At 39.9% G+C, this 27,029-nt stretch overlaps 1 protein-coding gene across 2 annotated transcripts; it reads right to left on the bottom strand.

The window, feature by feature from the left end:
• On the bottom strand, positions 1–25,932 carry PANK3 (pantothenate kinase 3). Of its 2 annotated transcripts, XM_050905135.1 has the most exons (7): positions 25,817–25,932; positions 15,822–16,174; positions 13,728–13,981; positions 12,905–13,081; positions 11,171–11,294; positions 7,890–8,015; positions 1–6,496 (listed from the first exon to the last, which is right to left on the bottom strand). In XM_050905135.1, exons 1-7 carry the CDS (start codon positions 25,842–25,844, stop codon positions 6,446–6,448), a joined length of 1,113 nt encoding a protein of 370 aa, XP_050761092.1. In that variant the 5' UTR covers positions 25,845–25,932; the 3' UTR covers positions 1–6,445. The 2 variants fall into 2 exon arrangements, with proteins under 2 accessions (XP_050761092.1, XP_050761093.1); XM_050905136.1 differs by lacking the exon at positions 12,905–13,081.
• Positions 25,933–27,029: the final 1,097 nt, after the last annotated feature.

Below are 27,029 nucleotides of genomic sequence, written 5' to 3'. Positions count from 1 at the left end.
TGAACAATCTCAAATTATTTATTAGGAAAAGACAAAGTACTGTTTCAACATTCATACAGAACAAATGGTAATAAAACCAGGAAAATAAACTGTAAAAAGTAGGTCCATCACAGAGGAGTTGGGTTGTGACAAAGTAAATGAAATCCAAAATTCATTCATGCAAACAAGCAGTAAAGAATTATTTACAGTTTTGATGGGATGAATTACAGCATTGGCCATATTTGCGCCCCAATCAAATTACTCAGTGACATATTAAAGGGATCTAATCTGTACATTCAATAATGAGAATCTATAAAAAGAAAAATAATTTAAACAATTTACAAGAGCTGTATTACAGATGGCATAAAGGTATCATTTACAAGAGCTGTATTAACAGGTGACACAAAGGTATTAATCAGTAATTTATGAATAAAAATTTGTAGCACATTTTTACATCACATCTTCAGTGTCTGAACAGTAAACAAGAAAGTGGAGACATAACATGAGTGCAATGTAATAGAATAAGGCAACTTAACGAAATGGCTCTTCGGAGAACTTCCATCCTACAAGGGTTTACGATTTATAAATTTGCCTGTCCATTTTGCTAACTAACCAAAACAAATATTTGAAGACAGCAATTGGTGATTAGAAGGCCTGCATGTGACGAGACAGTAGATGGAAAATTAAATACTTGTTTGTTAAAATGCCAAAACTCAGGAATGTAAAAAAGCACAGATTATCAAAAGCCCTCTATATCCTATCTCTATAACATCAACACACTAATTTTCGTGTTCTAGATGTCATAATTTAATGTCTCAAAATACTAATTCACTAGTCTTATGATTAAATTCTTTTGTAATGCACAATCTGAAACTAATATACCTCCTCCCAAAGCTTGTATTTACAACGTTCTTAAACTGATGCTAGAAGAATTGTGAAATAGTAGCGATTTATAGCCAAGATTAGCAACTGACACACCGTATTCCAGTTTGTTTTACAGGCAAGACTAATTAACACATTTAGCTTTTAAAATTATTTTACATGGGTACTTTTGCATTTTCAACAACTTCCCCAAATGCTTACAGTAATGGCTAATTTTCTTGAAGTTTTAGCAGAGAACAAATGCCAATCGTGTTCTACTTGATACTATTCGTTTAAACAGGTACAATGACAAAACAAGATGAAGGATAACACTGAAATCCAGCAATGAAGTCATCCATATCATAATGCACAACGGGAATGTTATGGGCCTTACAGAAAGCAGCACAGGAAGCCAAACCTGCCAATGACTCGCCACATTAACAAACACAGTCCACATACTCTAGAAAAAACAAAAGGGAAACTTGAAATAAGGCCAAAAAATATTTGCAAATGATAAATTTTAAGTCTGTCAGAAGGACCAGGCCATAAATATTTTATTTACAACTTCTATTTAGAATCTTTATTTTCAACAAATGATTTAGCACCAGCAGGAATATGCAAAGTAGCATTACTGTGTTCCCCACGCCGAAGACCTTGAGGCCAAATCTTGCTCATTAGTTTAAAACAGTCCCTGTTTAAGAGAATCATCTACTCAAGTAACTAAAGTGAGCAGGATTTGGCACTCATTTATGCAAACCTAGACTGCTCAAACATATTCCATTAGCACATTAATAATTACAAATATATTACAGCATCTTTTGAGATGTTGTCAGAAAGTGTGTTTTTAAGAATACTTAATATGCTTTACATGGGTGAAGTAAACAAAACTAATAAAACAGGCTTCTTTGCAGACTTCTTTTAAACTTAAAGAATTAGTAATTATCACAGATGACAGAATACTGGCGATGTAGTTCGGAATATATCAGTAAAATTTAAAGAACGTAAGCAGGGAATTATCCCTCTATATTACGATAAAGCATTTTATCTCCCATGGTCATGTCTGAGGACTTAGTTCACCCATTTTATCCACAACGATTGTAAGTCTGCCCCCTCTCACTGTGCGTTAATGGGAAATGGAAAAATTAATACAACCAAAACAGTAACTGTGTGTGTCAAGTGTGTTCCTAGCTCTGCACCGTGACCTACAGGTCTTGTCAAATAGTTCTAATCTGACCCACAGATTTTTGTTCACTTTTTAACCTAAGCAAAGCTCTATTACATATTACATGTTTTTTAAGCCTACATAATCCAAAAAAAGGATGTAGAAAGCCCTGTCACTAGGAAAACACTGACAAGGGAAAGAACTAGTCTCGTTATGTGTGCAAATGGACTCAGGATAAAAAGCTGACCACAACTAGCTCAACAGAACTGCACTGACCTTCATCTCCATTCTGAACAAAACTAAACTGTTTCCTCAGGATTATAGCCATCTAGTATCCAGAATGTGAATAGTGAAAGTGATATTTAAAAATAGGTTGAATGTAAATTTAGGCATTAATGTAAGTTAATGACTGAATGCATAAGACATCATCTAGTCTAAGAAGCAGAGAGTTGCTCTAGATAAAAGACACTTTAATTAGTTCGAAATGTTAAAATCCCACTGCTATTCTGAAACATTTAGAAACGAGAAGTTACTGCAACTTATCTGGAAGTAGGTATTTCCTGAAGACCTATACTGGATAGAGACAGAGCGTTAGTATTACAACCCTTAAGGGCAATATAATCACCTTGCATGTATACTACCAACAACTAAAATTCAAGTAGGAACCTCACAGTACTACTGAAAGAATATTTAATCTGTTATGAGAAGCCAGAATGGAACTTTTGTTCTTAATATACAGGCTGAGAGTAAGTGGGACAGCATCTTCTCATATTCTTTCCAAGCTGTAACTCTCAAATTATGAATGGAGGTGTTGGCAGAATCACACAGGTGCTTGCTTGCAGAACACTACAGAGAGAGAGGGAAAGATCTTCAAAAGGCAGGTCAGACATCTGAGCACTTTTGAAAATCTCAACCAAACTATAAGACAAAGAAAGTGTATCAGTGCTGCTTCTCTCTGAACTGTTAAATTTATTGAGGCTTTACTAAAGAATGAAAAAGTGTTTATACTTAAACCTCTGCTAGCTTCAGTAAAGGACACTGAGAATGTATTCTTCCCAGCTTGCTAAACATTCAAAGTGTATTGTAGAAAAAGTTCCCTTCTCGTTCAAATTGCAGTTACCCTAAGCGAACTAGAAAGGTGAAAGTGGTTAAGTTTAATAGTCATACCAACTTGGAATAGCTTCATCTAAAAATGAACTTCTTTGGCCAGAAGTAATCTATACTTATCTGACTAAAAACTTGCATGATTTCTAGGGAGATACTGATACAATAAAACTGTGCGTAATACTTAAAAACACCAAGCTGGAGGAATGAGACCAAGAAATGCAAAAGCATCACCCCAAGATAAGGGCTACAGGGACAGGAAGCCAGAAACCTGATGCTCTTTTCCTGGCATCTCTAGCTCCACTGGATTGAAGGGATCATCTCCATGGCCAATAAAGTTATCTGCCATTTCTCTAGTAAGCAACACTGGTTAGGAAACCTCATGGATAAAGTCCCAGTACCAGCAAAATTGGCATTATATGAAAAAATTAAAAGGCACTCACATGGCTGATTGAGCTGGAAATGATTACACATTCAAAATGAGCTTTACATTTTACTTTGGAAGTATCATCACACAACTTTTCTCTAGAGAAGTGGTACCACTTGAGAAGACAACAGTAGCCCTGAGAAAACCCTGAATTTTCTCTACTGTAGTACATTACATTGAATCAATTCACTCTAAAGCTGCTTCAACCAGTTAGCTTTGAGGAAAAGAAATGGCAAGGGTGAAAGCAAAAACAGAGAAGATGAGGAAAAAGCAGGTTACTTCAGTGATCTGTATAGAAGAAACAAGCCTTTTCAACCTATTTAGAAGAGAATTTAGATGAAAAGACTTTAAGGCTTATCTTGCAACTATTTGTGATGCCTAGCATTTCTACTGGTGGTAGAGTCAATCTCTGGAGACTCTAGTAACAAGTTCTAAGCTGAGAGAAAATGAGATGAAACCCAAAGATGTGGCTTAAATACAGGACCCCTGGGCTTTACAGTAGGGCTTGAAAACTTCTCTGGTTGCTCTTGTAATGAAGTAACAATTGTGCTGATAAAACTTGCAAAAGGAAGTCACTTCTTTAAGAAGCTCAAGGGAAGTAAAATAGAGGTAGGGCACACTTTTTGATTCTCACAGTAGTTTCTATACAGTACAGCTATTCAAGAATTACTCCATTGATTTATTCTGTAACTCTGTACAGTTTACTTTAAAAACGTATCTTAGGTCATACCAACTTCAAATGGTTTAAATTAACCATGGTCATTAGGTAATCATCTTCTACATGTGCTTCTGGTTAAATATACAAGTAACTTCCAACTACTGCTTCAAAGCAGCTCTCTTTCAGTATCACAAAATGAGCAGTGAAGCAGGAATAAATATGGTCCAAAGGAACTGTTTCTCATCAAGCTGTAGTATGCGTCTTAAAGTACCTCACTTTGCAAGAAAAATACACAGTTGGTTTGCAAAACTTTCAGGAGGCTGTCAAAACGTTCAGAAAATTAAGTTTTTATGACGTTTTATAACCAAATAAAGGTTACTTTCTATAGTCAATTGTAACTTAAAAGGAACAGTATACAGCATTTATAAAGACATTCTATAAAAACCATACTCATTTTCTGAAGTGCGCTGATTTAGCATTCGATCAGTTGAACTGTGAGTGTAATTTTTGTTTGGTTTTTCATGTCTAAAATGAAACATCAAAGCAAGCACAATGGAAATGTAGTATGACTACCAGGAAAAGCAACACTAAATGGAACTGCATTTGTGATTGGCATTGGGCTTAATTAATTGGCTACTCTAAGTTACTGTACTCTTAAAGGACCACAGAAAATTTAAAAAAAAAAAACATATGATGTTAGTATGGGGCTTTGAATTTTAAGAAGAGAAAGAGAAGACTGAAAATAGCACACAGAGGTTTCTAACACACTAGGTGGATGTGTTTGTGAATACAACACAGCCATGCTGTGGAATACTTGAGCAATCAGTTTTAAAAATACCTTAAAACCCAAGATATGAATGTGTTCTAGTCTGGTTGCTCCTCATGCACTTATAGGAAATATTTAACATTAAAACGATATCATAAAATCGGGTAGCTCTTTAGTCCACAAAGAGTCATATAGCTAATGACTGTATAATATTCTTAGAAGTTTAAGATCTCATGCCCTGGCTTCAGGACTAAACTTACTACAATGATCATAACTGTAAATTTTAAAAGCATACAGAAAAACCCAAAGATCAGTTCCAGAGTACGGATTTTATCCCAAGGCCACAATTTGATGAATGGTTCCATATTGCAAGTGCACTAAGTATTGGTTCGTTTGGTGCTGCAATACAAACTCTGATGCTGTCCTCAACTTTCAAAAACAAACTTCCAAATCCAAAAGCAAGCTAACAACCTTTCATTTTCAACATCTAATTAGATTCTGATCAACTCATAAAATTAAGGAGAAATCACATTTTCAAATTAGTAGGATGGGGCAGAAATTTTCCAAACCTCCACAGAAATGAGCCAAAGCATCAGAATTATGAGGTCCCATATTTAGTCTACTTTACAAGGATTTCTTCAATTCTCTCAGGCTTTGTGGTACCTTTATAAATAATGATGCATGATGTCAGAATTTATAAAAGAAACTAAAAAAACCCAGAAGGCATTTTGGAAGTCATGTCCTCAAAACAAAAAACCAACCCCCAAAACTTGCCTTCATTAATCATTAAATTCTTTTCCAAATCCAACCAAAGACAGAGGGAATCTTCCCAAAATACCAGCTGCATCTTCAAATAAATGAAGAGGGCAACTGAATATCTTCACAAAACCTTCCAAACATCAACTGCTTAATCTGCTACTTTGGCTGATTTTTTGTGTTTCTATTCTTCCCACTGAAAATTAAAGCATTAATATTATTTCCATTACACATAAAAATAAAATAATTACTATTCTTACTGTGGGAAGCAATTGCCTACAGTTTCCTCATCTTGTAAATAGTACCTTACTGTTTTTAAAGTTGTTTTCTCTAAGTACACATGGGAAATTGTGCTCATAATATAACTACTGAAAATAATTTTTCATTCATCAATTTTATACAAAACTGAGGGGCCTAAAGCCTCAGGAGTAAACTTGCTATATTTTCAGGCTGAGCACTTAAAGGTTTGGCATTCCTTCTTCTGGAAGCTTGTTTTCAGAGGATGTATTGCATATTAAAAGTTCAATACTGGCTACATGTACCAAAGAACATAAACGATATCCCCAGAGTGAACCCCTTCCTTACAATGGCAATATTCAGTAGCTAATCACTTCTTAAAAACAGTTACAGAAAATCTGCTATTTTCTTCTCCCCTCCCCAGATTTAGTTCCCATTGCCATAAACAAGTGTCATTCAGGTGGAAAATAGTTCAGTGTAGTGACATCTGGTATCTCAACTGAAATTTGGCAGCCCAAGAAGAGCACCAACAGCTCCAAAGTATCCCTGTTCAAAACAAACAAAAAATATTTCAGTCAAGTGGGGTATTAAATTCTGCACTAATCACATTTCAATGACAAAGCAGCATCTGGTGGACCAATGTTACAGAAAGAACACTGTACACTTAATATATAATCTTTCATAATAATTTTTTAAAGCTTTGTGAAACAAACATTCTATCCTTCTCATCTAGATTAACTTTAGAAGATTTCACCCCAAGCCTCCCCATACACTGAAGGACTTCTAAGACATGTATCAGTGACTCCTAAAGCACAGAAATCAGGTTTGGTTTGTTTTTCCTAGACGAGCTGCATATTTTGTTTGCCAAAGGACCTTCGATATCCATAGAAACACTATTCCTAAGGTACAAGTCAAAAATTTTTTAAACTAACTGCAGCTCACATTTTTAAAGAATTAGGTCTAAGCTGCAACACCATTTTTTGGACTGTGTACTTACCTGCATACAAAGAACCACGTTCTCCTGTTGGATTACTTTTCCCCTCTGAGGAAGTGAGATGTTCCACCCCCCCATAACTATGAAATACAGAAGTGTTTGGAATCTACACTTGACCAAATGCAAGAATTTAAAATTTATCCAAGAAAAATCTGAAGGGGTAGAGCTAACAAGGAACCATTCTGCTATTACTGCAGACACTAGCAACAGGACAGGCTACTGTCAGTCTCAGGATAAACAATCAAGGAAAAAAGTTGTGAGAATCAACTGAAGGGGAATAGAGGTAATGCTGTAATATTTGCAGACCAACAAATTGAGGACAAAAATTGCCAGCCCACTGCCAAGAAGCTACAAGTCTCCCAACTGTTGCACCTGTAATTAATACTGGTTGCCTATATTTTAACCAGAACAGTTCAACTCTCTCAGCATTACATGCTGATCCAGATTGCAGAAGCTGCCCAAAAGCAGGTTCGTCTCAGAGCATAAAAATCACTACAACTTTAAGGTGTATCTGTGGTTGTATGAAAGCAGTCCTTGTTAAAAGCAGTCTCGACTTTCAGGATGTTGCTCAAGCTCAGCTGAGAACAATACAAGTATTTCAAAGGCCCACGCTTTAGATCTCTCTGTAATCTTTTGAAACACAATACTTACTATTGTTTCCACCCAAAACCAAGGAAAGACTGTTGAACCTTAGTGCAGAGCTTAACATTTTCTTGTCCCTCTCCAATGATCTATAGTGTGAACTGAGACACCCCAAAGTGACTGAAGTACTTCCCTGGCAGAGCGCGCTGTCCCCGGAGAACCAATACAGTATGACAAACGTCCTCTTATTTTCAGTGTTTACTGAGTACTTGGAGTCTCAGGATATCACACGAGAGCTACTCAATACATGCATTTTTGATTTATGGTAAAACAATACATATGGATAAATGAATCACAGCGTACCTCATGTTCTAGGAACAAGGCCTTCAGCTGGCCTTTTGACCAGTAATCCAGTGCATATGCAAGAAGCTTCATTGACAAAGTATTCACACGTAAAAAATTGCCAACAAACACAACTCTGTTTATTTTCTAAAAAGAAGAGAAAAACAGCAAAGGATTAAGTCTTTTCACTGTTTAACACAGCTTTGAAAAATTAAGCTATGAAAGAACAGACTGTCTCAAGCAAGAAAAAACAAAAAACAAACAACCCACAATTAAAACATAGTTCCAAAATTTAAAACACAGCATACTTGGGGAAAAGGAAAAACTGTGCAACCCTCAAGAATTAAAGGACTTAATTTACAGAGAAATAGCATCTGTGTTTCAAATTAAGTGAGCATTTTCAGTAAGCCAAAGAAACAGCCCAGCTAAAAGTGAAATTAAATGAAAAATACTTATATTTGGTAGAGAAGACTCAATGCCTTCATAGCCCTGTACAATGCTGCTTGATCCATATGCAACAAGGCAGCACTGTAAAGAAGCCGAAGACAGTAAGACATAACAGATGTTCCTTTTATCTTCAGACCTCAATATACCTCAGCATAACATTAGACTAAGACTTAAATACTAGAAGTGAGCTGTGAATTTTGATCAAATGTAAAAAAGTGAAAATCATTTAATTTTCCCCATTCACTGAAATAAATCCAACATTAAGTGGAAGCAACATTAAACACTGGTTTAATGGTATGAGAGCAAGAACCAAAGAAAATTTAATTGTGTTTGTGCTTAACATAGTGCTTAAGTAAGTGCTTAATTATGTTAGATGAATACTCGTATCCAAGTTGTTACAAAAACTAGTATGACAATTCAACCTGTAGTCAAATGACTAACATGCAACTGTTTTTCACCTTCTTGATTAGTTCACAGTGAAGACAAAGTAAACACACTGTTAAGGCACCCAAACATAATTCTGCTCTGTAGCAGGAAGCCAAAATAATTAAATCCATTTTGTCTTTATACATCAGTACAAGATATTAGTTTGTGCATCCTTATTAACTAGTTCTTATGATTTGTAGTTCTGTGACATAGTTGGAATTAGACCAAAAAAACTTGGAATAAAGCTAATTTGTGCAGTTTATGAATTCTGATTTGTACTCATTTACCCCCACCCTTAAATATAAATTGCATACATTTGCCTCAGACTCAGACTATTAGTATGCACTTTCAACTTAACCCTCATTTTAACTCTTTTGTTATCAAGCTTTGCCATAAAGCAAAAAAGCCAAAATTAACTTAATACCCACAAAATTAACTTTCTTCTCCAAGACAGACATGAGAGAAAGACAGAGAAGGAAATTGAGGGAGAACTTGCAATACTAAAAGCAGAAAAATATATTAGTCTGGCTCCTAAGCAAAAGGAAGGTTACTGCAGCTAACAAGGTTGTTGGTATTTCTAGGACTATCATGTCCATAGATTTTAAGCAGAGTGCTAAATACAGTTACCTTTAGTCTTCTCTAAGAAAGCTGTTACTAAGCCTCACTTTATCCGAAGTTTGTTGATAACGAATGAGGAGATCCCTGGCGCTCAGACACCCATACCTTCTATGCCTAAATTCAGTATTCTTCCCTAGGTTCTTGACTGTCCATGCTAATCATATTGAAACTGAACGCACACTGGTTCTGTTTAGCAGAGCTTTGAGAAATAGAGGATGGCAGGAAACCATCTCTGTATCAACCAGTAAGACAGGTGTCAAACCAATTTCTCCAGAGTTGGTAAAAATTAAAAATAATGCTTAACTAGAAGCAAGGCTTTCTATGAGCTTTAATCAGAGAATAATTTCAGCTTGAAGAAACTGCTGGAGGCCATCAGGTCCTACGCACTGCTTAAAGCAGGTCTTTCAGCAACTTAAAATGTTGAAGTTGCTCAAATCACATGTTTTGAAACTCTCCAAAGACAGAGTCTCTACAGTCTCTCTCCGAGTCCATGTTTCAGGGCTTAACCACTCGCATTGTGAGCATCTTTCTTCCCTTATACCAATCAGAATTGCCTTAGCTACAAGTTGCATCCACTGCTTCCCGTCCTTCTGCTGTGTATGGCTGTACCTGGCAGTGTCTTCCCTGTAAACCTCTCTAGATAGTGACAACCATTCCAGGCTTCAGCTTCTTCTTCAGGCTTAACTCGGATCCTTCAGTGTCTGCTCATACGTTAGGTGCTCCAGGACAGGGCCCTGTCTTGGCAATCTGTCTGTTAGACTAGTTATAGTTTGTCAGTGCTTCTCTTTTGGTGATGGTGGTGGTTGGGGAGGAGGGGGAAAGAGGTCATGCCCAAAGTATCACCTCCTCTGACCTGCTGGCTATGTCCTTGCTAATGCATCTCAGTACAAGGTCAGCCTTCACCACTGCACATGTACGCTGCTGATTAACGTTCAGTTCAACTTGTCTGACAGCACCCTCCTCTCTTCTGCAATGCCACTCCCTAGCCAGTCTGTATCCCACCTTTTGCTTTTACCATGAGGATACTATCCTGCAAGATCAACGAGCTATTCTGGGCTCCTTATGCCATTGGGACCACCTCCCACAAGATCTTGCTTCCTAAATCCCCCCCAAACCAGAATCCTGTTCTACTCAAGTCCATCTAGAGTCTCCATTCTGTTCCTTGCCTTCTTCACTTTCCTCAGGATCTTAAACTCTACTATTTCAAGGCTGTCACCGAAATCCCTGACCAGTTCTTCACTCATGAACAGCAGGTCCAGCATCATGCTCGCCTAGTCAGCCTGCCTAGCACTTGTGTCAGAAATTGTCCCCAGCACACTGAGAAGTATGGATTGCTTATGATCTGCCATGTTACCCTTCCAACAGAGGTCAGGATAGTCCCTCATAAGAACCAGGACTTACAGGTCCTCTTGTATCCCATGCTGCACGTGTTTGTGTACTGAGACTTAAGTTGGGCCCACAATTATCCTGTTTTCGCAAGGGGACTTCAAGTCTTTTCATCACAACATCCTGTGCTCCCCTACTCCCTCACTTATCTGCAGCCTTTGGGCTCCATTCCCTAAGAAAGCTAGTGTGAAGCCCTCCTCATCAGGTTACCCTCCCCACTGGCAAAGATATCCTTGTCTCACTTCTCCAAAGACAGTCAAAAATATTCTGAACCAATTCCTAGTTCTTTAATACTACATGAATTTCTTTGTTTCATTTGAGAATGTACTAAAAGGTTTAAAATGATACATCATTTTAGCAGTCATTTAATCTGAAACCAAATAATAGACCTATAGATAGATCATTTCCTTGTCAGAAGTTTTTACCTCATTAACTGCACACATCCGGGCAATAGACCCAATGTTATTGGTGATGGTGACCAATATTGCTCTTGCAAGATCTTCTTTACTAACAGACTCTCTCTTCTCTTTGTAGATCATATTCCCAAAACTAGAAGAGGAAAAATTTCCATTAAGTACAAAGTGATTCATGTGCATTTCAAGTAATTTCAGAATGTAAGTTCTGTTATAGCGTAAAAATTAAGTCTCATGTTTGTTCTTGAGGAGCTCCCTTTTTAAGTCTGTATTAAATACAGCAATTTGACAACTGACACCACAACGTGTGTATTTATTCCTTCACAGGAAACAGCCAATCTTGTTACAATAACGACCCCCAACAAAATATTTTTCTTTAGATTGTTGACTTCCATGAAGAAGCATCTACAGCAAAAAGTAGTCTTATTCTTAGGCAAGACTACTCTGCAAATCTAGTCACTGTAAATTAAGTCTCACTGGTGAATCCTCCAACTCCTCATGCTTGCTTCCTCACTCACAATATCTATCCAATGCTCTATTCTCAAAGTACAAGTAAACCAGAGATGAGTTGAATGGTTTCATGATGGAACACAATCCTCTGAAACAGAAAATAAGCAGCTGACAGACTGCAATTTAGGTTGTATAAATGAAGAGTTCTTAGATTAGAAGGACATTTCTGTTACTATACAAAGCAGATAATTTCTTATGAATTATAAAAAAGAAAAAACAGGACAAGAATCCATAGCTATGCATGACGTTTTACCACTATGGACTCTGTGCCATATCTAAGTCAGTTTGGAGAGCCAGAATCCTGATTATTCTAAAACCCAAATAGTCATTAAAGATCCTAAGGGTCTTAAAAAGTAAATGAGAACAAAATGTACCTATATACAGAGCGAGTTAAGATGTATTGACTAAAAGTGTAAAGTTTGCACATATTAAAACCTCTCAGCATATGCTCTCTCACAAGGCTTGGACTCAGCTGGCTGGAGAGGGAGAAGAATTACGTTACTGTGAATTAAGACCTCTTACCACTGAATAAGAGCAAAGATTTAATGAACTCTTATGTACATATTAGTTTCACTCCCAAAGTTTATTCTTCTTACCCTTAAGAGTAGAGAAGCTGTAACATCATGAATAATCTTCCCCAATGGAAATAAAACTTGCAGCTATGACAAAAATCCTCTGTCATTGGCAGTAAAATACATTCATTCTCATGGTGCAAACTGTTTATATTCAACAGCCTTCATAAGTGAGAAAAGTAGTTAAAACATTATGCCAGGTGCCTGTACTGACAACCACGTATAAAAAAAAAAAAGCAGTCTTTCCAAAAAGATGAAGAGGTACTACTGTAAGAGCAACACAAATGCCATCTTCCACTCACCTTCCCTCTGGACAACAGCCCTACTAAAAGATTCTAGGAAGTCAAAAAGTAAATTGGTTTTGTTTTTCCTCTGCACTTTGTTCTTGCCACTCCTGTGATCACCTCACGTTCTCTGTGACTCATGTAAAGCTGATTGTGAGATACCACATTAGGTTTCTTCAATACCTAGCTAGCAGGCACCTGCAGTTCCATGTGGCTTTAAATCTTCAGGAAAACAGAGTATATATACTTTTAGGATAAAAACGTAACTCGACTACAATAAAAGTTTGCAAAAAGCAGTTTTCACTGTATTAGTAGTTTAAGTCTTGTTTTTGAAGCCCGCCAAACCAGCAAAACAACGAACAAAAAGATCTCTTGCTTACCTGGATGCTACAGCCCATCCTGGCAAGCCAAATCTTTCATAGTCTCCTCCATAAATATCTCGAACCAGCTTGTCGGCGTGTGTGCTGTCTCCTTTGGATGCCATTTCCAGAGCTTCTTCAAAACTTTCACAGCCCGTCAACAAACTGCATAAACCAAGAAAGGTCCCTCCACCTAGACTAAGAAGAAAGAAAACTAGTTGCTTTTAAATAGTATTTCCTCACATCAAAGATTCTTATGTCTGACTAACAAAATAAACAAATAAAGCCCTCCAACTTAGATACGAAGCTGTCTGCTTTCTTGCTCAAGGTTCACTACACAAACAGCTGTCAATCAATTTAACATTTATATGTCACTTACAAGAAGCTAACCATACAGTAAGAGCTAATAAATAGTTACAAACTCTCAAAATGTAAGCTGGAAGACTTAATAGACAAAATCCCTAAATACCCACATCATGTCACTGACTCTGATCCTTGATCATTTACTGTAAAACGTGTGGACATATTTATTCTCATGGAGCAACAGAGACACAGGTTCACTGGACACAATATCAAAACTTAAGACAAAACCTATAAAACTCTCACTACGGAGCACTTCTAGCACTCATCGATTGATAAATAAGATACTAGCTAAATCTCCTCAATAACAGAACTATGGGAATGGGCTTCAATGAATGCAGCTGTAAATTAAAGATAAAATACTTTTCCATACTACAGAATGAGGGAAGGGATAGGTGGGGGGAGTCAGGGAGAGGAACCACTTTGAAAACAGAAGGCTCATTGTTCCATAGAGTAACAAGCTCAATTTAGGTTTTTAAGCTACCTTGTTCCAGTTACTCTTTTATAGTTGTCTTTGGAATGGACTGATAAAATACTGACTCCTGAACCAATGTTAACAACCAGCAATGGGTATGGATCATCCAGGTTAAAAGGCATCTTTTGGCATCTCTCAGGATCTGAGGCATTTTCAAAATAATAGCACTCTGCCTGGCCATTGAAGCTGACAGAATCTATATACAATAAGCCTTTGACAAGGCAGTCAAGCTCATCCAGTTTGTGCAGCTGGAGGTTTCCAATCTGTGTTAAAAAAGAAAAAAGACACTGTCAACATGTTCTAACATTGCTTAAACATGCTACAAATTTATGACTATATTTGTACTGCCTAACTTTAAGAAGGTACCTCAAGCGACTAATTCAGGAGCTTCAATCCCACTATAAAGCCAACAAAGAATTCAGAGGTAAACTCTGACATCAATTAGCAAATTACTCTGACTACAGATCTAGATCTCAGACTTGAATCAAGAACAGACAGGCAGTATAAATATCTGCTTTTGTAAGCCCAAAGATAACTTTTGAGATACTCAGACATTAATCCATTGAAAAATTAGCAACATTTTTCATTAATCTAAATCAACAAAAGGTCACCAAATACCCTAGAGGCCCCACTCATGTGATCTTGGTGAAACTCACACATCTGCATATCTTTTCAAGGTTTGTGGGTTTCCTCCCCCATCTTAGAAGTCAAACAGTCATTTCTAAGATGTCAGCAGTTAAAAACTTAAGATAAAAACCTCAATGGCATTGTACTAACTGTCCTTGCAACTTTATTAACACTCCAAGGATCATAAGAAAACCACAGGTCAGAAATTCTACAGGACTAGGCTCGTTACAGTTCTTCCTCGGTTTTGCACGACATTTAAGCTGCCATTCTCTCATAAAGCAGAAAAACAATTTAACAGGTGCTGTGGATTCCAGGAAGGCTGTAATTTCACACCATACTTAATCCAATTGAACTCTGGGCTTTCACAAAAAGAGTGATCATGCTCTCTCCCTTACTGCAGCAAGGAGTTCCAACAGTTAAAGAGTCCAATTAGGCAGCTAATCCAAGAAAACACACTCAAAAGTCTATCTCTGAATGAGGTGAGCTCACGTGTAGAAAGCAGCCTGCAGTTAGATTACAAAGTTGCACAATCAGACCAGACTGCACACTGCTGACTGACATCAGTACCAGATCACAGCACTGCCAGTCCCCTCCTCTTCCCCCAGGTCCCTTCAGCTTTTCTTGCCATGGCACAACTGTGAAGCTTCACTGTTGAGCTGATCAGGGAACTGTTCCAACATAAAAGATTTCCGTGCCGTTTTAGATAATGAATTGGTTCTGCTGTACAAATTGTGACCCTACCCACAAACAGTGTACCAGCTCAATGCAAGACTGGCACAGGAATGGAAATACAAGCAGATTTTTGAAACCAAACATTTTGTGCTATTGAAAGTCTTCTTGCCTCTAGAAGCACAAGAGTTCTGCAGCCACTTTAAAACTAGGACATGTGCACACTGGATACTGTGATAAGATTCTCAGTTAGTAACAACTATCTTCATATAGAAACTGCATCTAAACAAATGATCAATTTTGATTGTCAAGGGAAGAGTCAAAACACCTCAGGAAAATCCCAAACCGCTCTGCAGTTGAAAAAAGACTGTCTTTGAGATACATGTTTTGTCACGGATCTCTAAACAATGCACTGGACTAAATGAGGGTAATTTCCCCCCACAAACATTGAAAACCTATCATCAAAGACTGCTTAGGAAAGAAAATCCAAAGTGACTCAAGCACCTCAGCAGTTTAAGCACGTTTCCCATCAGAGAAAACACAGATTCGAAAATGGTTAACTTCCACAAAGGTGTCCTGCATTTCACTGCATTAATGGAAGTGTCTAATTAGCTGTTAGCATTAGATCTTCATGTTTATTATGATGTCAGAAAGCATTTCTAGATTATCATACTTGAGACTGAAAAACAAATTAATAATTAATAATCTTTGAGCATTCCACAGTTTTTCAAAACACTGCTTATTTTAACCCATCATCAGCAATGCTTTTAGCATCAGCTTCAGTACAAGGAAAGACAGGCTACCTACTGTGCGAAAGTCTTCTTCAAACTTGTAAGCGCCACCACCGGTGGCACAGAGCACCGTATGTAGTGTTGAGAAGTTTTTATTTCTTCCCATTTGGATAAAAGTAGGCAAATCATGAGTTGGGAATCGAATAAAGTGCAAGTTTCCTCTTCGAGCAAAAATCGTTAAGTCTTTCAGCTCAAGGTGGACATCTCGAATGCCAGTGGATCCATAGGCTACATTGGAAGTCAGATATTTGCGGATGCTCTTCAAGCTTTCAACTTCCTCCTGCTCCTCCTCTGCAGTGATATCAATAGGTTCAAAATATGCAAGTTTCACCAAAGTTCCCCCAATGTCCATGCCAAACCAGGGAAAAGCTGTGAAGATACAAGAGTTGATTGATCAGCTTTGTTAAGGAGCAAAAGCAATACATGTAACTTAATACTAAACCAACGCTATACTTTTCAACAAGACAGACATTAACAAAAATCCTCACAGGAACAAAGAATTAGTACTCATTTCCATTACATGATCTTAAATATCCCTCTGGCTGCAGGTAAAAATGGAAAAATGAGCAACTCTATTTACACATTTAAATGCTGTCACATGTGCTCAGAAAGCCCAACTAAAAACTCCCCAAACCATATCATATCTTTCATACCAACTCATAAACAAAATTCAACCACTTTTTCTTTTTTTTTTTTTTGAGAACAAAGGATTAAAATAACCTTCACTCCTGAAATAATAGTTTTGACATAGTTTAGCACAAAGACTGCAATGCACACTTGTGAGAAAGCAGGTTATACATTATAGCTGACAACAGCAGCAGGACAGGTATTCCTCCTCTAACAGCTATCTTTTGCTGACATAGCATGTTTTGTTTGAGAGGGGAGCATTAATTTATTTGCATGTATTTTAAAAATTGACACCATTAAGATGCCCAATTTATGGAGCTGAAGAGAGCTGTTCATATATCCCTTGAAGTTAAAGGGCTAACAAAAAGTACTATCAAGAAGTACATGCAAGATAGAAAATTAATATTACTGAACTCAGGTTCCTTTTTTCTTTTTTTTGCATCTTGGATAGGAATGGGGAATTTCTGTACTACAAAACAACACTACTAAACCACAAGTATTTTGTCTTTGTCAGTTTTGTGGGATGACTGCAACTCCTAACAGGGATTCTATGGTTTATGTCATCTAGGACCATGATTGGAATATGTCTGTATCAATAAATCCTCCTAACCATGTACGGTGAAACAGATACTCGGCAACCCTACAGCAAAGACAACATCTTCATCTGAGAGTTTCCCCCCTGTCATCTCCCAGAAACAGTGTTTAAAACTTAATTTGTAAGTTTAAGATCCTGAACATCCAACTGGGAAGCTGGTATTTTTATTTCCTAAATGACACTATAACTTGCTGGGTTGTTTTTTGTGTTTTTTGGGGTTTTTTTTAATATTCTGTAGAGTTCCACTTTATTTCTTCAGATGCAATTCATATGTTATAGAAGCATGAAACTCAGGAACAAAACCAAAAAGATGTTAACATGTTCATCATGAGTAAGATGTAATTATGTTGGATTTACATTACCAGTGGGATCCACCCTTGAAAAGAATGGCCTACCATAATATTCTAATGTATTTAGTTAAGGCTGGCTGTGTGCCAGTTCATTTATAACATGAGTGCAAAAGTTAAAAAGAAAAGAAGCTTAAAAATTGCCTCAACTTTCAGGAATGGCTGTCCGGAGAACATTGTCAGATATTAACAAAAAAGATTGAGTCAGTAACCTTGCTCATCTTGAAAAACAAAATTTAAACACAAGGATAAATTCTGTGAGTAAAATCTAGCTCCAAGTGGGAATAAAGAAGTTCTATAAACCTGACATCTGTTCTATAAAGCTGAGATCTAAGCATAAGACTAAGCATAAAGTCACATACGAACTGACTTTACAACTGCATACCCAACTTCTTTGCACTGTGACTCTGGACATAAGAAAATTTGTCATCTTACTGTTTGACCACAATTAAATAATGATTTATTAAGCAATCTCACTAAGTTTCAGGCTCTTGCCATAAACAATGTCACAAGACCAAAACTGAAGAAGGGAAGTTGATTCACCCAGCAGACCAGAAAGTGCCTGTAGGAGTCAATCCAACCCATTCAGAATTTAACTAGGACACAGCAAGCCAAGTACTACCTAAAATATTTGGGATTCTTCCTGCTCAGTGGACCTACTGAATAACTAGGATCTAGTCTTCCACAACAAGAAAGAGGGGGAAACAGCTGAAAGTTCAAGCGATGAGCTTAAGAAAGATTTGGTGCAAGTCATGCCTGTTTGTCAGAAGATCTACTGCATCCCATGTTAAATGATCCAAAATGCTTTTGCAAATATAGCATTAGTCACATCTCTAAAAATCTTAAGGTTTATCAATCTTGTATACCAAGTAAAAAACAGGAACAGTTGAACTGTAAAGAAGTTTATTCCCTAATCAAATGAGAACATATTTTACGCTGAAAAATGGGATCATGCTGTACAATATCCATTTTCTGGGTTAACAGAGTAATCTTAATAGCAACTTAAGGATTTTGAGACTGAAGAAATAGGTCAGTTTTCACCTCTCTGACAAACCCCCAAGAAGTTTCACATTTTTCTATTGAAAATTTGTCAAGATTTGGCTGGTAAGTACACTGCTCAAGTTTCATTTGCAAGGTGGAGGAGTTCTGACAAGCAACTGGGCCCACGTACTGTTAACTTACTCCTTATACCAGCAACCCAGAAGAAGATATTACACAAGGATTCCTGTGTATGTAAGCCACTCTCGATTTATTTATATACAGGTCTAGCCAGGAAACTTAAAGCCATTTTGTTTTCCAAACACAGAACGGCATACACATACGTATATATGACAAGCACACAATCAGTTGAACTGTAGCTGCGATTTTGGGACTGCAAGGATACAAGATTTATCCATGCTTGAGCTACCTTTAAATATTAGAAATACACTGAAATACACAGAGTTAGAACATAATTGTACGTGGACACAACATGGAAACCTTGTGAACTCTCCTCCTATTGCTGCAGCCTTCAAATCAGTTTGCTTTGGGTGGATCTTGGCTCAGGATCCATCCTATCTGGATGCAGGGGGAATGGAGAAAACAGGAACCCATGTCAAAACACCAGTTCCTCTTCCAATTACTCAAAAAGTTGCTTCATTTGCAGGGTTAAAATAAGGCAATAGAGAGATTCAGGATGGAGGACTACATAGAAAATATACTATGGAGAGCACACTCGAGTTTCCTACAAGACTTGCCCTCCAGAGGGCAGCCACGCTAATCGTGGCAATGGCTGAAGATGACACACCTACTTTAAGTCATGCCATACATACATGGAGCCTGTGCATTACTTTACACCACGTATATGAGCACTCTGCTTAAGGTGATGTTGCTACTCTTTGAGGCACATTCGAAGCACAAGACTTTTCACTCTTACGTATGGTATCTGCAGCATATATACCAGCATCTGTAGCTGGTATAGTCTCTCAAATCCACAAACAATTTAATTCTGAGGCAGTCTTGTATTTGAAAGCTGTCTTGAAACAAGACAAAAATAGCACGGTGCGTACCTTGGGCTGAGAATATATAAATGATTCTATAAGAAGTATTTTTATACTCATAACTGTGGGTCATGCGTCTTTGAGTGAGAGATTTAGAAGCAGAATGACAGCAGCACAATCTTTTGAAAAAAATACCCCCATACATCAGCTTGATCCTTACGGCAGTCATAGTTAAAGAAACGTGCCTGGATGAGACCAATACCAATTGTACAACCTTCGTTCCAAGCCTATAGCTCTGCAAATACCAGGTTTGAGGACTTGTGCAACTCTAACCATCAATCTGCAGCTTCAATTCATAAGAAGAGTCAACGCACCTGCATTAAAACTGGACTTTTTCTGCAGCTCTATGGGGATTTGGGTCATTAAAAGATTTTTCTCAGCTCTTCCTCTTTATAGCTGTTCTTATTCCTAGGAAGACTCTACAAAAAGTGATGCACAGCTCAGAAATATTCCTTGCTGAGAATTTAACTGCTATTCACAGAACAAATCCAGTGCCCTGTCTTTTCAAAGTTCAGCTGCTCTCTGCAGAGGTCAGCTGCAATTTGAAAAAAAGAAAAGCAGGGATCAAGCTTTTTACTCAACAAGCCCAATTGCCTTGGATAGACTATATGAAACTGCTTCAAAAACATGCATTCTGCTTTTAGGAAGTCAAGCCAGGCTCTATTTAAGAATACGTAAAATACGTATTTTTACTATCTGACAAGAGACAAATATGCAAAGTAGAACACAAACTAGGAAGTCAAAACCCATATGGTTTAATGTGATACTTCACACCAAATTGAACCGTCTCCAACAGGACAGCAAGAAGAGTATCATAATATCCAACCTCCGTAATTCCAAATCCAGATGTTCTTTTGCTCCCCAGCTCTGCCAATAGCCACTGTAGTCCCTACGTAGACACAGCAACCCAGAACCTTTGCTATAAAGCAACAGATTGTTCCGTAAATGCCGTGAACACAGCTTTGAGAGGCAACCTGCTCAGAGTTAAAAAAATAATGATGTTTAAGAGGATTCCCTAGAACTGCTTCCTGCAATGCAGAAAAGCACTTCCCGCATGGGAAGAGTGCTGTCACAAGGTGCTGTGGTCAAGTAATGATGTAGCAATTCTGCCTAGTAAGGAAACCCATGCTGATGGCTGTCAGTTGTTTTCTAAATTATTCTTTAGAGCTACACAGGGAGGCCTCATTCTCTTGTGTTTGCACTTCTCAAGTTCCTGGCGTACATAGTTTCTGGCAGCAATCTTAAGGTTACTTATATCTTATCATATAAGGTCTTTATATACCAAAAGGAAATAATTACAGTAAAAAGTCTCTCTCATGTCAATACAAGCACAAAGGTTGAAGTGTTTTCCTTTTCTATGGGTTCTGCTTCAGCAGAGCAGAAGACCTTCAAAGTTCTCGACCCAGACCACATACTAGTATTTTTACTTTGTACACCCGTTTTGGATCCAAAGCTGCAGGAAGTACACACTCAAAGACTTAACTACTTCCCTCTTATTCAGTCAAGCATAAGATTCTTCAGTTTAACGCTCTATTTGTATTTAGCTTTTAAAGACTGAGAAACAGATTACTGGTAAACTCCTTCCTATGAATGTCATGACACATTTGAAACACAAGCACCTTTAAAATACTTCCTTCTCACTGTAAGATAAAATAACAGTCTGGGTCAACCCTGCATTAAATTAACAAGAACTAACCTTCGAAGAAAAGAAGCTACCTCCTAATTCAAGCAGGGAGCTTTGCACCATAAAAAAAAAAAATTCACAGCTGTCAGTGACAGAGGAAACAGGCTATCAGATTTTGTGTCATCTTTCTAAGAAAGCTTACGTGTTATTAAGATGTAAGACTGTTGCACTTCAAGTCCAAATGTGGCTTGAGGAACAATTGCCAAAGCATGCTGCAGTTCATGATTCTATATTGGCTTAAAATACAAGAAAGGAAATGATCATGAAATCACATGAAAACTCAAGTTTACTTCTGCCAGCACTGCAACAGTTCTTTATGAAAGCATGCAGATTATCAGTTCTGATGCACAAAACTTATCTTCTAATTCAGCTCAGTAGGTAGCCTCTGATAACAAAACTAACCTTGATCCCATTCTTATCTCATTACTGACAAGACAAATTAACTATGTAAGTTATACTGAACTATTACACAGTTAGTGTTTATAAACACAGAAACTGACACTAAATGTATCTTGCAGTTTCTCCAAATGCATCATCCTCTATGCATACGCATACATTCTTATTCTTCCAGTATTTCCCTAAAACACGTGCATACAGCAGACTAAAAATTAATGGTAAACTCTAACACCTAAATCAGCTAGCAGTCTAAGGTAGCTAACACGTCCAATAGGACAAGTTAAGAGAAAATACATCAAAGGTTGTTGAACTGCTAAATCAAGTGGGATTAACCTGATGGCTAGGCAGCAAAGTGCCTTTGCTGTACCCATGTTACATGGATGCGTGCCTATGAGCCTCTACAGAGCAAAACTGCACATCCAGTGTCATTAGCCCTTGAGACTCTGGAGAGTTTCTCTACCTAACTAGTTTTGTAACAGGTTTTTGGTTCAAATATCCCAAGTCCAGCTCAAAATAGAATTAACACCCGAATTAAATGTATCTGACATGCACTGTCACATCCTCCCATATCCCTCAGGGGAAAACTTCACCATCAAGCTCTGTAAACTCACCACACTTTCCCACTCAGCCACCTCTAACCACACTACAGAAAGGCCACGTTTACCAGTCGGAAGACAGGTGGTAACAGGCAATTACTGTAACTGGTAATTAGGTACTGTAAACTTCATTAGGTTTATCACACCTACAAGTGGATACCATGTAAAGCTAATACAAGACAAAATATCGCTGCTTTCATCTTCTCCCTCCTTGTTCATTCTGTTAATTTTGTCGACATTTCAGCAGCAATCTCTTTGGGGATAGGTGTTTTTTATTATAGTGAGATACAGCATAGAGGCATAATCTAACATTTACAGATGCAAACACAGTATAAACTGTGCCTGGCAGTATCAACCCATTATTAGAAATACATTTTTCAACTGCAGTGAAATGAGAGCCTGTAATTATTAGCCTGCTATGGGCTAATAATCAGCTTTCAAGGACTAATAAGAAAATGCTAGGATACCACAAGGCTAAGCAGCAAGTTCTATGAACAGAAAAATCAATTTAAAAGAGATTCGCCGGCAACCTGAATGGATTTTGCATCAATTTTACTACACAAATCCTGCATGGTATCACTGTGTCCACAATGACTACATGTGTCCATAGAACCACATTAGAGAAAATAAACTTAAGATTTTCATCTTTTCTTTATATTGATACAGCATTTTGCAAATCTCTGCTATGCACTTTCATACATTAATGTGTCTCAATTCGCCTCAAGGGAAACGCAGGCATTTGTTCTCAAACTATTTTTAATAAACAATTAAAAGAAACAAACTGTAAAAAGTAACATACACTGTGTACTAAATGTTAGAAGTCTTTGCCCTTCCTTCAGCAGTCCATTACACTCCAAAGCCAAGATGAAGGACTGCACCTCCCCTGAAGAGCACAGCACGCTGGCACTTTCCTCCTCTCAGGTGCCTCGCCTTCCCTCACCAACCTGAAGAGGTCTCTCTGAATGAGTAGCTCCTCAATTCCCTTTAGACAGATATCACACAGTAGCAGTTCTGCAAGACCCTTTGCTCTCACATTTATCATCTCCACCCCCAAATGACCTTTGGAAGTTTCTCTTACGAGAGCCAGTCATTCTTCCCCATAGGCATTTCCTCAAGAAGAGCTATCACACAACTGCTGGTTGGAAGGGTCCTCTGGAGGTCATCTAGTTCAACCTCTCAGTCACACTAGCAGGAAAATCGCGAACACTAGATGAGGTCACCTACAGCTTTGTCCAGCCAAGACTTTAAGACCTCTGAAGTTTTTCAAGAATCCTCCAAGGATGGAGACTCTACAACCTCTCCAGCTTCCACTGCTACAGTAAGTACTTAGTACAAGGTTTTCCTAATTTGAATTTCTGTTATCCTCCTCTAAAATGCCTACCACCTCCCATTATCTGCAAAAGAAATTTAAATGGCCCTTTATTAGCGTCTTTCAAGACAGCCAATCTCAGAAGCCATGTTCCATAAATTCAGCTACATTTCTCACAGTTTTTACAACAACAAAGGAGCAACAGCACTAGCCAGGTGAAGATTTGAAAGGAAGGACCACACAAGCATGTCTAGGCAGTGTATCCACATCAGAAATTCTGAACTTGTTAGGTGTCTCCATTTTACCCTCACCTCTCTTATGACAGACATGGCACTTAGTCAGTGCAATCATGCCTTCTTTCATGATGCTAAACGTCACAGATAAAAGTACAGGCAGGCTAAAGCAATCTTCTCAATTCCACTTTGCAAGCTCTTACAACAGACTAACGACCTCTTGTTAAATAATGATTAACCATTTTTCCCCTGTATCAAATTTGGCTCCAGCACAAATGATTAAACACTCACTTCACCTAAGAAATGTATAACCACTCAGCAATTGTATTGAAAAGTGTCTACAACTGTCTTAGCCAAAAAATTTGTAACTAGACAGTCTAAAAGTGGTATTGTGAGTCCAACTCAGCTTTCAGGTCAATTTGAGCATATAAGCCAAATCGACAGCAGTATTTGGGCACCAAAGCCCTCAAACATCAATGGACTTTTCCCTTTTCAGTGCTTTTGTGGATCTGCTCCTCTTCAAACATCCAGCTGCTCTCCCACTTCAGTCAGTGTGACTAACCAGGAGCAGAGATCTGCAAAATGAGTCTAAAGTTCATTGCCTATGAAACTAAGTGCTATCATCTTTCAAAAAGCCACTGGCTTCAAAATGTGTTAAAGAGTCAAGATGAAATAAACAACGTAGTTTGACACTGTATTCTTCCCCTCCACTGCTTATGCAGTTTCAATTGTTTCTGATTCCCATCAGAAAACCAACATCCAAGTTCAGGTTCAAGAACTGGAAGAGTGCAACTACAAATTTAGCATATTTAAGCAGTTAAAACTTCTTGATAACATTTGGCAGTTATTTAAACATCAGGTTTAAATCCACCACTACAGAAAACAAGTCTTTGAGGCCCAGCAGAGACACTCCTGAAATTAGCAGGTTTCTGCAGTAGAAGCAGCCATACTCTCATCATTTTAAATTACCAAACCACTATAACATCTTACTGCCAATTACTGCTTCAGAGTCTTGATATCTTTCCTTAAATATTGTACTAGGGAAAAAAATGCTGTCAACTGTACTTTTCATAAACATGACTACAGTCAATTCAGCAATTTCCACACACTGGTACTAATAGGTGATGGCTAATTGTGTGCTACAAGATGCATGTTTAGGGTTTCCTTAACACACCGCAAGAAACAAAGTATTTTCACAGCCAAACTCAATTTCATGTTTATAGCTATTTCTAGAGCTACACTAATACTTCCTGTGTTAAATACATTTGGTGATTTTCTTCTTGTTGGGCAGCTCAAACAACGTATTTAAAATACACGCTTTCAAAAGACTCTCTTAGTTGTATGCTCTTCATTAGACAGGCATGTCATATGACTGAGAAGCTCTTTAGGACTAGCCATCTTTTCCATACAGTAACTCACCCTGAAAAGAAGTCTTTAAGTACGATGACAAAGAAAAAATAGCCCAACTCAGTGGAGTAATACTTGCATCCCTTTCAGCTCAGGTACACCTGTGTAAGTTTGACAGGTGTGTTGACTTGCACAGCTGTGTATCTGTTACACCGGGAAAGTACCACTTGTATGTAGACTAACTTTACTCAATCCAACTCTCTCTTCCCACAAAAAAGAACCGGTAGTCTGAGACATTTTCTTTGCATTCACCAGAGTGTGAACCATGTTTGTGCCCTCCAAAACAACTATGGTACTCCAAAATAATAAATACTAAGAAATATTATTACAGCTGTGCTTACTAAAAGGGAGCATTTAGCATATTCTAATGAAAGACTTGTACCCAAATATTAACAAATATTCTCTCTCAAAAAAATAAAAAGTTGATTAGCCCTTAAAAAACAAAACTGTGGCAACTGCAGCTGCCTGCGCAGGTGTGTAGTACACTGATTAAGTGCCATCTTCATCAAACACAGCACCCCACCCCAAAAAAGTGACTATATTACTTTCTATTCAAAGAGAAACCCTTCCAACGCAAACACGGGTCTGTAAGATCACCTGAACCCTGAAACCTCCGTTAAGAGGGACGCGCAGGAGCGAGAAGGCTCTCGCCAGGCAGCTTCCAAATTCCTAGATCAGAACAACCGGCCGAACCAGCCCCCGATGTCCCCGCGCCCCGCCATGGCGGTTACGGACGCCGCCTCCCCCCGGCCCGCGCGGCGGCAGCCCGCGGCCTTACACGGCTTCTTGGCATCCTTGATCTTCATGGTGCGGCGGCCCGGTTCGCCTGCCGGCTGGGGCGGGCAGGGGTGGCTCTCCTGCTCCTCGCCTGATGGGGCGGGAAGCGGCGGCGGCAGCTCCTCGGGGCCGGCCCTCGGTCTCCTGATCCGCGGCCGGTGGGCGGCGGGCGCCCGCCTCCTCGGGAGCGGCGCTGGCAGCGCCCACCGCTACGGCCGCGGCCCGGGCAAGGGCTCGTCCAGCGGCGGCATCGGCTTTCGGGCTGGGGCGGGGAGACGGGGCGGGAGGCGGCGTGGAGCGGCCCTCACGCCCGGCCCGGCGCGGCGGCTGCGTACCGCTGCGAGGTGCCGAGCATCAGCCCCGGGGCCGCCGCCTCGCGCCGCGGGCGGGTGGGGGGTGGGGGCGGCAGCGCTTCCCGGCGCCTCGGGGCACGGCAGCGGCCGGGGAGAGCGGCCCAGGGCGGCCCCTGGGGGCGGAGGCGCGGGAGAGGCCCCGCTCGGGCGCGGCCGGCGCGCAGGGGCTGCCCGCCGCCGCCGCCGCCGCCGCGGCCCCTCTCGGCAGGAGGGCGGCCCCGGCCCTCTGCGGAGGCCCCGGCCGAGACGGACGCGGCGGGCCGGCGCGGACCCCCTCCGGCACAAGATGGCGGCCGGCAGCGGGGAGCGCCGACCGCGCCACACAATGGGGCCGAGGCAGCGCAGCGGCTCCTGCGCGCCCGCTCCGCCGCTGCCGCAGCGCTGCCCCCCGCCCCGTCACGGGGCGGCGCGAGGCGCGCCGGGAGCCGCAGTCCGGCCCAGCCCGCGCCGCCGCGCTCTGCCTACGGCTCCCGGCGTGCCACGCGGCGCCCTCCGCCCGCCGGTCACCCCATGGCCCCGCCGCCAATCGGGAGGCGCCACCGCCTGGCGGGGGGCGGGGCGCGGGCGGCTCGCGCGGGCCGGGGGGAGCTGGAGCGAGCGGGCGGGCGGGCGGAGGGTTCCTGTCAGTGCCGGGGCGTCCGTGGGGTCCCGCTGCCGCCGCCCCTCTGCCGCCTCTCCGCCGGGCGGGCCGCAGCCACCGGGCCACGCCGGTTACGTTGGTCGTGTGGAAGCGGGACGCGCAAGAGGGGGCCCCCAAAGAGGGGACAGGACAAGAGGGGCCTGCGCTGCCGTGGCAGCTGCCTCTGTGGAACCGGGATGTCAGACTGAGCCGGTGCCACCCCGGAGTTCGCCCTCTGCGTG

Source organism: Gymnogyps californianus, chromosome 14 (assembly GCF_018139145.2).
Source record: "Gymnogyps californianus isolate 813 chromosome 14, ASM1813914v2, whole genome shotgun sequence".
In the NCBI taxonomy this organism is placed as follows: domain Eukaryota; kingdom Metazoa; phylum Chordata; class Aves; order Accipitriformes; family Cathartidae; genus Gymnogyps; species Gymnogyps californianus.
The sequence above is the reverse complement of the archived record's forward strand: the minus strand, read 5'-3'. Positions and strand labels throughout refer to the sequence as shown.

What these genes read in the sequence shown, in the direction of transcription:
- PANK3 (XM_050905135.1), bottom strand. Translation starts at nt 25,844, where the DNA reads ATGAAGATCAAGGATGCCAAGAAGCCGT. An exon ending in CAAGGATGCCAAGAAGCCGT is followed by an intron (nt 16,175 to 25,816) that starts GTAAGGCCGCGG and finishes GTATCTTCACAG; the next exon opens with CTTTTCCCTGGTTTGGCATG. An exon ending in AAAAGAGTAACTGGAACAAG is followed by an intron (nt 13,082 to 13,727) that starts GTAGCTTAAAAA and finishes CTTTCTTCTTAG; the next exon opens with TCTAGGTGGAGGGACCTTTC.